Source organism: Vespa mandarinia, unplaced genomic scaffold, assembly GCF_050613455.1.
Source record: "Vespa mandarinia isolate Hongniang unplaced genomic scaffold, ASM5061345v1 scaffold_55, whole genome shotgun sequence".
In the NCBI taxonomy this organism is placed as follows: domain Eukaryota; kingdom Metazoa; phylum Arthropoda; class Insecta; order Hymenoptera; family Vespidae; genus Vespa; species Vespa mandarinia.
In genome coordinates this window covers 472,467-484,402 of record NW_028197189.1, presented here as the reverse complement: position 1 = coordinate 484,402, position 11,936 = coordinate 472,467, and the positions used below count along the sequence as shown (strand labels likewise).

Genomic DNA, 11,936 nt, shown 5'->3' with positions numbered 1-11,936 from the left:
CTAATTATGATTCTCATCTTAATAATTATGTAATATAAGGTCCCTTACCGCTATTAATCTATTATTAATCTGTTTTTATGCGTGTACGTATATATGTATATATATATATACATATATATATATATTGTTAATTTCTAGATATAAGGTCTTACCTATGTACTTTATTCTGTTTGTTTAACAATTTTTATTTTGACATATGTTCTTTCTTTTTATTTATTAAGTGAACCTTATCTAACAATAGTGTTCCCATTTTAATAATAATAGTGAATTATATCTCTTGTTAAAATTTCTGAGGTGCGATTAATTATTATTATGGCGTTACCCACTGTAGATTAACCTACAGAAGATTTCCGAGAGCAGAATTACCGATGTTGGATTATCTAAAGTAGAACTAGAGACAGTATGATTACCGACAGTGGGATTAGCATTTCCGTATCCTATATACTAATGTCTAGAGATGCTTGGGTACCACACGTCGTTATACGGCGACGTGACACCTCCCCCCTTAATTGAGTCGTTAGGAAATTTCTATTTCTGACGACTTGTTTTTACGAGCTGCTAGGATGCTTTCGAGAATCGGATATTTTGAACTTCTTCTGGTTGCGGGTGTCGGAGTAGCATCATCTTTTGTGTCGTCCACCGTTACTTCAATGGTATCACTATTTCCTTCACCCTTTGTTGTCTTCCTTCCGTCTTGCTTATCTGATCGTCCCAGATGAAGAAGTAGATGCGTCAACGAACTCCAGATGGCTCCTAACAGATGTAAGCTCCATCCATAGACAGTATGGAGCACGTATCCTCTGATAATGGCGTCGACACATAATTTTACGCCTTTAACTAGGATAAATAATCCGATCATTCCAGCACTTGCTGATCCAAATGCTAAAAAGCCTTGCCACAGCTTCGAGATTGCGCTATCCGTAATTTTGTTGATGTCTGCTTCTCCCAATAAGTTATACATCGAAACAGTGTTAGGTGGGATACGGTGTCCTGTCGCTCCTCTGGCAATTGTATTTAAAAGTCCTGGTCTCTCTGCGGGGAACATGATGTGGTCCCGTAAGTTGTCCAAGTCTTGATGAGTATATATTCCGCTCGTCATTAAGTTCTTGGTATTAATATATTTCCATGCTAGCTTTGTTAATGGTTGGAGTGTTTGAGGAGGGAGTACCTCCACAGGTTTCGGTGTCAGTCTGTACCAATTTCCCTCCAAGTAGTACATGGATGGTAGTAGTGCGTTGCATTCCTTTATGGTGCCTGTCTTTACCAGTATTCTCGATTTTGGTGTCAGGTAAAGACTGTTATTCTGGTGCGTGACAGGTAGTTCATGGTAACATTCTTCTGATTGCCTAATGCTGACTGGGACGGGTGTACATTTTACTATGTGAATGACTTCCCCTACAGTTACTGCCATGTACCCAGCTGCCTTCATGATTGTATAAGCGAACTCATCTGGGCGGAGGGTTGCTAATGCCAAAGCGTTCTTAAGGACCTGTTTTTCTAGTTCGCACTTTTGCCTAATTACGTCGCTGTACAGGGCTGTCATTTGCGTTCTTATGTGTTTTTCGAGGTAAACAAATTTGGAGTTAACATAAGCGAACAGATCGAGGTTTTCGACTGATAATTTTGCTTTTGACGCAAAGGTCCTTCCTTTCTGCGTCTCTAGAATGAATAATTTTGGATGCTCGCTCAGTAGTAAAGTATATCCGCACAAATGATGCTCTGCTCTTTTTTCCAAGGTGAATGTAACGTCTTGAGTCGTGATGGTGTATATGTCCGGGTATACTTCCGTATTACCCATGGTTTTTAATTTGGTCGCAAATCCTTCATATAACACCTTGTAGTTATCGAAGTTACAGGACGACTCCGGCCTGGTCGACCAAAACGCATTTCCTTCCTCGTCGGTTAGGCACATTCCATCCGTAAATACGCACACCTCTCCTTTGCTCAAAATCACGTTGTTCTGTCTTATCTTTACAGTAGCATAATATTCCTTGATGTTAATTTTGAGTGATGCTTGCACCACTACATTGTCCCACGTGCCGTACGGATCGGCGTATTGTGTTCCCGAACACTTGCCGTCCATTGAAATTGATCCTGCTAATGTGGCACTCCGATATTCGGTGGCATTGGCCCGCAATCCTGATACCTGCAGGGTCGGTGTTATTCCCATTATACCGGTGTTGAACGTGGCCTTGCATGCCTCAGCTGTTAAGTCCATCAGGTATATTCGCCTTCCATTTTGAACAGCTGACACATGTGATGACATTCCGCAATAATAAATTGTTCTATCAATCTCCACTCGGCATTGGTATACGTGCGTGTAATCGTATTCTGCTAATTGTAGAAGCTGAATGTAGACTTCTGTAGCATTGGGTGCATGTGATGGGATATTACATTCTCCCGTGTCCAATAGTGAAATTGTTGTGATGTTGGTTGATCCTCCCCCACAGTCGTACCCCAACAAACAGTAACATTCAGAGATGATTCCTACGGTTGTTATTAAAATTCCGAGAAGCCCCATGGTTTCTGTAAAATAATCACCTTAACCTATTTCATTTTAGATATTCTTAACTTATTAGCATGCACTATCCTAGTATGGTTTCCTATTGATAGTTTAACATTATTTCGAGGGAGTATTTCTAAAATCTGATGAGGTCCTGTATATTGGTTGCCGAATTTGTTAGTAGGTTCCTTCAGTAAAAATACCTTATCCCCTTCCCTTAGCGTTAACGGTCTTGCTTTCTTGTCGTAATACCTTTTTGAAGTTTCCTTCGATCTCATCAAATTTTGTCGTGCTACCTCTTGTGTTCTATTTATTTTGTTTATTAGATTCGCGTAATATTGTAAGTATGTCCTGTCCATTTCATCGTCCAAAGGTGGATCTGAGGCTGGAACCCTAGCTAATTTTCCGAAGACTAGTTCGTAGGGCGTGTATCGTGTTCCCTCGTGTACACTTGTATTATATGAAAAGATAGCCGTGTCTACCCATTCGTCCCAATCTTTTTCCTTATCCGTAAATTGCTTCAGGTACTCGATTAGGACATGGTGAGACCTTTCCAATGATCCGTTTGACTGTGGGTAGAAAGCTGTAGTTTTGTACTGCTTTATCTTAAATTTACGTGCTATAGCTCGTAGTAGGGTACTTAAAAAGTTTGATCCTTGGTCTGTGAGTATTGCCCTAGGCGCTCCGAACTTACAAATTAAATTTGAGATTAAAGCATTGGCAATGTCTATTGATGTTGTGCTCGCAAGAGGGACGGCTAAAGAGAATTTTGTTAACTGATCCTGAATCGTCAAAATATATTTATTCCCCTTTTCAGTCTGGGCTAGAGGACCCACTACGTCGAGTGCTACTTTATCGAATGCAGATCCTGGTGTGTCCGTTAACACCATTGGTTGCTTATTTTTGACTCTAACTAGCTTTTTCAGTTGGCAATCCAAACAATTTTGTATGAAGGTCTGAATCTGCCCTTTCATATTTTCCCAAAAGTATCTCGTTCTTATTCTGCTATAAGTTTTGGTCACTCCCTTGTGACCCCCTAAAGCAGATGAATGGTTTTCGCGTATTAGGTCCTCGCGCTCATTCTCCTTGGGTATTCTAATCAAATTTTTACAGAAGCAAATTGTGCAATCTTCCGCGTCGAATAATTCTCCTAACCTTTGCTGGATATATTCCCATGGTATGTCATCTATTCTGTTCGAACTGGAGATGCTTACCGTACGCAAATCTAGTTCCCTTGTCACTGATAGGAGCGATTCCAGAGCATCATTCAGAATTTCTACATCCGTTATCACATTATTATTTTCCTTAATGACTAATGATATTAGATTTTTAGATCCATATTTAGTGACCCTTGCCCGACCTAGAGTTAAATCCTTGTAATTTGGGAGTTTATTCATATCCTGAAGCTGTTTAGCACCCTCATCGCAAGGGTTGCCCTTCTGAGTAATGAAGATAGCTAGATTATCCCTTCTCATTGTTAATCTATCTCTAGTTTCTGTAAGATTCTGTGAAATTCTGAATGTGTACTCTTCCTGATTCTGCAATTCATATGGCCGCGATATTGGTTCGAATAAAGTATCGGAACTGGAGTCTGAATCGCTATCAGCAATGATAGGAGAATTATTTGAGCAAATACCCTCCGTCTTGCCTGGCACCTTACTTATGTCTATCCGATCGAAGAGCTTCTCTAGCTCTCTTGTATCAGATCCGTGTGTGCCTGACCTGCGAGAATACAAGGACTCGTTTGAGGAGCTGTCGTCTCTATGTAGTGGCAAGACCTGCGCCGTTCCTGGTGGATTTCGCGAAAGAGCGTCGGCATTTGCATTGGCTGTGCCTGCCTTGTATATTATTCTGAAATCGTACTCGGCTAGTTTCAAACCCCATTTGGTCAAACGCGAAGTTGGATCTTTGTGGGATTTTAGCCACACCAGTGGACGATGATCAGTAACTAGCGTAAATTGCCTGCCATATAAGTATGGCCTAAAGTAGTGCACGGCGTAGACTATTGCTAAGAGTTCGCGTTCGATGGTCGAGTAGTTCTTTTCAGCTATATTTAGTAGTCTTGAACAATAAGAGATAGGCAGGTCTTTCCCTATCGGTCCCTGACTAAGCACTCCACCTATAGCATAACCTGACGCATCCGTAGTAACGTTAAATTCCCTACTGAAGTCTGGGTATTGGAGCACAGGTTCCTTGCACAGCGTGTCTCGTAGTGTCACGAATGCCATTTCCTGTGGCTCACCCCACTTAAATGTCACTTCCTTCTTTAATAACTCTGTGAGAGGTCTTGCCAGCTTAGAGAATCCGGGGATGAACCTCCTATAGTATCCCGCGAGTCCCAAGAATTGTCGAACGTTCTTAGCTTTCTTTGGTTGCGGGAATTCTTTTACGGCACGTAGCTTCTTCGGATCCGGTTTCACACCGTCTTTGCCGATGATGTGACCCAGATAAATAACTTCCTTTTTCAGAAATTCACATTTGTCAGGCTGCAGCTTCAAATTCGCCTTCCTTAGTCTACCTATAAGCTTGTTAAATTTTATCTCGTGCTCATGGAGCGACCTTGCGTATAATACTATGTCGTCCAAGTAGACGAACATTTCTTCGCCTTGAAGACCCGTCAGGACGAGGTCCATGAGCCGTTGGAAGGTGGCTGGAGCATTCTTTAATCCGAACGGCATTCTCGCAAATTCGAAATGCCCGTGAGGTGTCGAGAAGGCGGTCTTGTGGCTATCATCTGGGTGCATTTCGATCTGGTGAAATCCGGACTTTAGGTCGAAGGTAGAGAAGTATTTCGCTGAACCCAGCTGATCGAGTATCTCTGTAATGTTAGGGAGGGGATACGCATCCCCGACAGTCTTCTCATTAAGTCCTCTATAATCAATAACCATTCTCCACTTGGGATTTCCCATTGAGTCAGCCTTTTTGGGTACTACCCAGATAGGGGAATTGTAAGGAGAGAGGGATGGCCTTATTATATCACTCTCTAACAGTTCTTGTGTCTGTTTATTTATCTCTTCCTTATGTATGGGTGGGAACCTGTACTGTTTGGTATGTATCGGTATCTCATCGGTAGTAATAATTCTATGCGTCAGCATCTGCGTGCTCTCCAGCTGTTCTCCTGGGAGATGAAAGCAGTCTGCGCTGACAGATAAGAGGTCAATGACGCTCTTCCTTTCTTCGTTGTTCAAATGATCTAGACGTAACAGTGCTTCAACCTCCTTTGCCCTATTATTGTTCTCTCGCTTCCTCCGCCTATCTTGATCATGGTTCCTCTGACAATTCTTGATCGTTCCGACGCATACCGTTATTTCCTCTTTTGATGTTCCTGGTGTATCTCGTATTTTGTCCTGATGTGCTTCGAATGCTTGTAATTCCAGCGTGGGAATCACGATATCCTGATCCTCATTAGTGGTGTTTATCACCCTGAGATAAGCCCGACCCTGGTGATTTTTAACAATGGCTTCCCCCATGTATATTCCCTGTAAGGATTCTATCCGTGGAATGTAACCTTCATCGATTTCGGGATTCTTGACACGGCAATGAAACACCGCACTCGTCCTTGCCGATACGCGCATGAATTGTCTGTCTGTGAAAGGCACTTCCTTGTCCGCGATCCTCATACACTGTTGGGTGTAGCTTACATCAGCACCAACTGTTTTCAGGAACTCACTTCCCAGAATACCGTCCTGCTCGATCGGGAAATTCGATCCCACCACGTAAAACCGTACCTTTTTCCCAAAGAGGTGGGCGGCCAATGAACCCCTCGTTCGAATATGGTCGTCCGTAATACCACATACCTTTATTACATCGTTGTTGTCGATATAGGAATTCGATTCGACAGCACTTTCTTTGATAATGTTAACTTCTGCGCCAGTGTCAATCATGAATTTGACCTGTCTTCCATGATTCCCGATGTCCATAACTATGGTAGGTGCTTTTGCTGTTGGTTTATAATTTATTGTTGCGACTTGTTTGATTGAGTCGCCTGCGCATTGGATTGTCCGTGAGCGTTTCCCATGGCGGCCCCGCTCCTGTCTGATCTCGACGGGCCGCTTACAGGGTTTCCCTGGTTGCTGGACGTTGAGTGGCTTCTTTCCCTATTAATGGCCCTTGGCGGCGAACTCCGGCGGTCATTGCCTTGGCTATACTGTGGTCTATGTTCCGTCGATTTCCGGCGGCTTCTTGTTCTATCCTCCGGGCTCTGACGGCCCGAATTATACGCGTGGTGTTTATCCCCACTTCTATGTTCACTATCGTACTTAAGTTTCCGGCAATCCTTTAAAATGTGGCCAATTCTCTTACAATAGTAGCAGGTTCGCTGTTCACGTGGGCTAAATGGCCTATTGTTTAAAGCTACATTTAGTACCTGGTCTTTTGACCGAGGAGAGGAAGGCCTTGCGGTGATTTCCGAAAAGGTTGGTGGTCTCCCTCTGATTCGGCAATCCTTTGCCATATGACCGCTTCCCTTACAGATTGTGCAAATAGTCTTTCCGCTCGTGATCGCACGTATTTTAGGGGCCTCCCTTGATTCTTCCTTGCTGGTACGAGCTCGGTTTCTCTCTAGGGCCCTACTTATTCTTAGAAGGGCGTTGGCCGCCGTCGTTAAGTCGTGATATCTTTCATGCTTCATCCGTAACTCATATTCCTCCGGCAAGCCATTCTCTAGTGCGTCGAGTACCTCGCACTCAATTCGTCTCCGTTGATGATCTGACAATTCTCCCGATTCCTTAATTTCCGCCTCGATTATGGCTTGTTTTAATTCCTTTATGCGTTCGGTGTAATCTAAGATCCTTTCCCTGGATTTCATGTAGATATTAGCTAATTGTCCCTTATAATGGCTTGCGGATTTGGCTGGCTGGAAGGCTGCTTTTAGCAAGCCTACCAGTTGTTCTATCGTTTGTAGCTCCTGGTCTTCTGTGACTGAATACGCATGCCCATCTAATTTGGCTCGAATTCTTCGAACTAGCATCGCTTCCACTTCCCCGGAAGGACGTTCAAGGAACAGATCCATAGCCCTCTTGCATGCTCTCGAAAATTGGAGGACCGATATATTGTACCCATCAAAACGCGGGATTGTTTCGGTTATTTCCTTTAGCTTTAATTCTGACCCTGCCATTTGGACTGGTTTCGTTCGAATCGGTCTAGGTTCAGGTTTCTCTTCATCTGTTACACGATTTCTCCTAGGTAAGTCAATGTCGACGATAGATTCCAGATTACTCCTAGATGAATACGGGCTCCTTTCACGGGGTATGGCCGTGGCTATAGGCGTATTTCGCGTCTCATTTATTAACATAGATTCGTGCCGATGGTCTAATTCTTTTGCGCGAAGTTCATTTTCACGTCGTTGAAGATTTATTTCGCGTCTATCTAGATCTATGTCACGTTTTTCTATTTCTAACTCTCGGTTATTCAATTTCGTTTTTTGATCAGTTATTTCGCGAAGATGTGTTTGGATATTTCTCTCCTGTTCTTCAATTTTCATTATTCTCGCTTCTAATTCAGATTCTAACTTTTGCATATCGCTTTCTCGTTCCCGCATTTTCTTTTCTAGTTTCTTGATTTTTTGTTCTGTGGCTTTATTTTCCTCCAGACAGAGTAATATCCTTGCTTCCCGTTCGTCTAACTCTCCCTCGTACGCTCTTAATTCCTCCTCCGTGAGGGAGGTCCTTGTAGGAGTACCGGGTTTTTTTGAAGCCGCCATTCTTAGAGTGTTGTTGCGAAAGGTTCTAGCGTTAAAATCGAATATGCCAAAAGAAGTAGGTAAATGAAACAGTAAAGTCCCAAGGGAGGCTTTACCATCCCACCGCTGCCACCAAAAATTTTCTTATTATTTATGTTACGTCCCAGACGGGAGAAAACACAAAAAAAAAGAATTTTTAATTGTGAGCTGCTAATACGGTCAGGTCAAGGACTACCCTTCTACTCCAACCTCGCAGACTCCTCTCGTTTTGGTACAAGGACTCGGGATTGAGAGCAAGTGATTCCTGTTGCTCGAAGAATGGCTGCCGCATAGAAAACCGTCCGCTCCTTTGATGTATATTAGCGCCAATATATTTTTACTGACTTACCACCGCTGCCAAGACTTTCCAACCAATGAATGATATCAGGGGGTTGCCGTATATCCTGGACTGGAATTCGCCCCCTTGGGTAGATATTAATTCAAACGCCCTCAGATTCTTTAGATGAATGGATGGGAAGTTCGGTGGACAACGAGATGAATGAAAAGTATCACCACAATTTAACAATAACGATTTAATATATATATATATATATCACTAAAAATACACTAAATATACAGTTCGGTAAAACATTTGATTCAAACCATGAATTAGTTATTTGTGCGCGGAACTCGGGATACGCGTAATAATTATTTATTCTAATTTGTAACTAATTTACAACTTCACCCGAATTAACCAGTAGAAAGAGAGAAGAAAGATTCTTCCGTTATGGCCCTTATACTTGTTTAACCATACGGTCGCTCTCGAAGGCGTAATTGCCTATGAATCGTATGTCGTAATAATAAAACTACCCAGTAGATATGTCTATAATTCCTAAGTACAATGTTAAGTTGATTTATCTTAAGCGCGGAGCTAAAAGTATTGCTGCTGATCGGATTGAGCGACGGATGAAGACTGGCTGCCGCTCCGCTGGTCTCCCACTTGGTTGACTCCCCAATGATGTTGCTGCGCATGCGCGCCGCTCAGACTTGCCGCCAGCACGCGAGGGTATTGCCCGTGGGAAAGGAGTGGCGTGATGTAGTACAAGCATTCCTTCGTTACTTTTCTGGGAATTGCTGCCAGTCGACGCTTATCACCGGATGTAGTTCCGAGAATTCTTAGCCTCAGGAATGCGGTTATCAGCGGATACATTTCACAGAATTCTCGGTTCCCAGGCGCGGTTATCACCGGATGTAGTTCCTGGAATCCTTAGCCTCTGGAATGCGGTTATCACAGGATGTAGTCTAGCCATTCGTGATATGAATGTCTCGGCTTGTCGCTCTATCTTTATTACTTATATTCTAAATATTACAACATTATTATTTTAATAATTATTATTTAATAATGTGTGCCATTATAAGTGTGCGAGGATTTTAATAGTATATAATTATTGTTATTTCTAATTATGATTCTCATCTTAATAATTATGTAATATAAGGTCCCTTACCGCTATTAATCTATTATTAATCTGTTTTTATGCGTGTACGTATATATGTATATATATATATACATATATATATATATTGTTAATTTCTAGATATAAGGTCTTACCTATGTACTTTATTCTGTTTGTTTAACAATTTTTATTTTGACATATGTTCTTTCTTTTTATTTATTAAGTGAACCTTATCTAACAATAGTGTTCCCATTTTAATAATAATAGTGAATTATATCTCTTGTTAAAATTTCTGAGGTGCGATTAATTATTATTATGGCGTTACCCACTGTAGATTAACCTACAGAAGATTTCCGAGAGCAGAATTACCGATGTTGGATTATCTAAAGTAGAACTAGAGACAGTATGATTACCGACAGTGGGATTAGCATTTCCGTATCCTATATACTAATGTCTAGAGATGCTTGGGTACCACACGTCGTTATACGGCGACGTGACAATACGAAACGAAACAATGTTAAAAACTTCGATTCCACTATAAAATTGATGATTGATCTTCTGAAATGCAATGTTCTGAATCGATTGGTAACATTTTCCAATCTGTGGCACAAGTATTTAGAAAGATTTCACGATTTTATCTTCCCATATACCGAAATTCGCATACGTCGATTACATTTTTCGACAAATTTCATGTTATAACGCGTATTTACACATAGTAATGTTACGTCCCAGACGGGAGAAAACACAAAAAAAAAGAATTTTTAATTGTGAGCTGCTAATACGGTCAGGTCAAGGACTACCCTTCTACTCCAACCTCGCAGACTCCTCTCGTTTTGGTACAAGGACTCGGGATTGAGAGCAAGTGATTCCTGTTGCTCGAAGAATGGCTGCCGCATAGAAAACCGTCCGCTCCTTTGATGTATATTAGCGCCAATATATTTTTACTGACTTACCACCGCTGCCAAGACTTTCCAACCAATGAATGATATCAGGGGGTTGCCGTATATCCTGGACTGGAATTCGCCCCCTTGGGTAGATATTAATTCAAACGCCCTCAGATTCTTTAGATGAATGGATGGGAAGTTCGGTGGACAACGAGATGAATGAAAAGTATCACCACAATTTAACAATAACGATTTAATATATATATATATATATCACTAAAAATACACTAAATATACAGTTCGGTAAAACATTTGATTCAAACCATGAATTAGTTATTTGTGCGCGGAACTCGGGATACGCGTAATAATTATTTATTCTAATTTGTAACTAATTTACAACTTCACCCGAATTAACCAGTAGAAAGAGAGAAGAAAGATTCTTCCGTTATGGCCCTTATACTTGTTTAACCATACGGTCGCTCTCGAAGGCGTAATTGCCTATGAATCGTATGTCGTAATAATAAAACAACCCAGTAGATATGTCTATAATTCCTAAGTACAATGTTAAGTTGATTTATCTTAAGCGCGGAGCTAAAAGTATTGCTGCTGATCGGATTGAGCGACGGATGAAGACTGGCTGCCGCTCCGCTGGTCTCCCACTTGGTTGACTCCCCAATGATGTTGCTGCGCATGCGCGCCGCTCAGACTTGCCGCCAGCACGCGAGGGTATTGCCCGTGGGAAAGGAGTGGCGTGATGTAGTACAAGCATTCCTTCGTTACTTTTCTGGGAATTGCTGCCAGTCGACGCTTATCACCGGATGTAGTTCCGAGAATTCTTAGCCTCAGGAATGCGGTTATCAGCGGATACATTTCACAGAATTCTCGGTTCCCAGGCGCGGTTATCACCGGATGTAGTTCCTGGAATCCTTAGCCTCTGGAATGCGGTTATCACAGGATGTAGTCTAGCCATTCGTGATATGAATGTCTCGGCTTGTCGCTCTATCTTTATTACTTATATTCTAAATATTACAACATTATTATTTTAATAATTATTATTTAATAATGTGTGCCATTATAAGTGTGCGAGGATTTTAATAGTATATAATTATTGTTATTTCTAATTATGATTCTCATCTTAATAATTATGTAATATAAGGTCCCTTACCGCTATTAATCTATTATTAATCTGTTTTTATGCGTGTACGTATATATGTATATATATATATACATATATATATATATTGTTAATTTCTAGATATAAGGTCTTACCTATGTACTTTATTCTGTTTGTTTAACAATTTTTATTTTGACATATGTTCTTTCTTTTTATTTATTAAGTGAACCTTATCTAACAATAGTGTTCCCATTTTAATAATAATAGTGAATTATATCTCTTGTTAAAATTTCTGAGGTGCGATTAATTATTATTATGGCGT

The 11,936-nt window shown here is 41.2% G+C and overlaps 1 protein-coding gene across 1 annotated transcript; it reads right to left on the bottom strand.

The window, feature by feature from the left end:
- Positions 1 to 361: 361 nt before the first annotated feature.
- On the bottom strand, positions 362 to 2,521 carry LOC146872100 (uncharacterized). Its single transcript, XM_085664387.1, has one exon. It carries the CDS (start codon positions 2,519 to 2,521, stop codon positions 518 to 520), a length of 2,004 nt encoding a protein of 667 aa, XP_085520513.1. The 3' UTR covers positions 362 to 517.
- Positions 2,522 to 11,936: the final 9,415 nt, after the last annotated feature.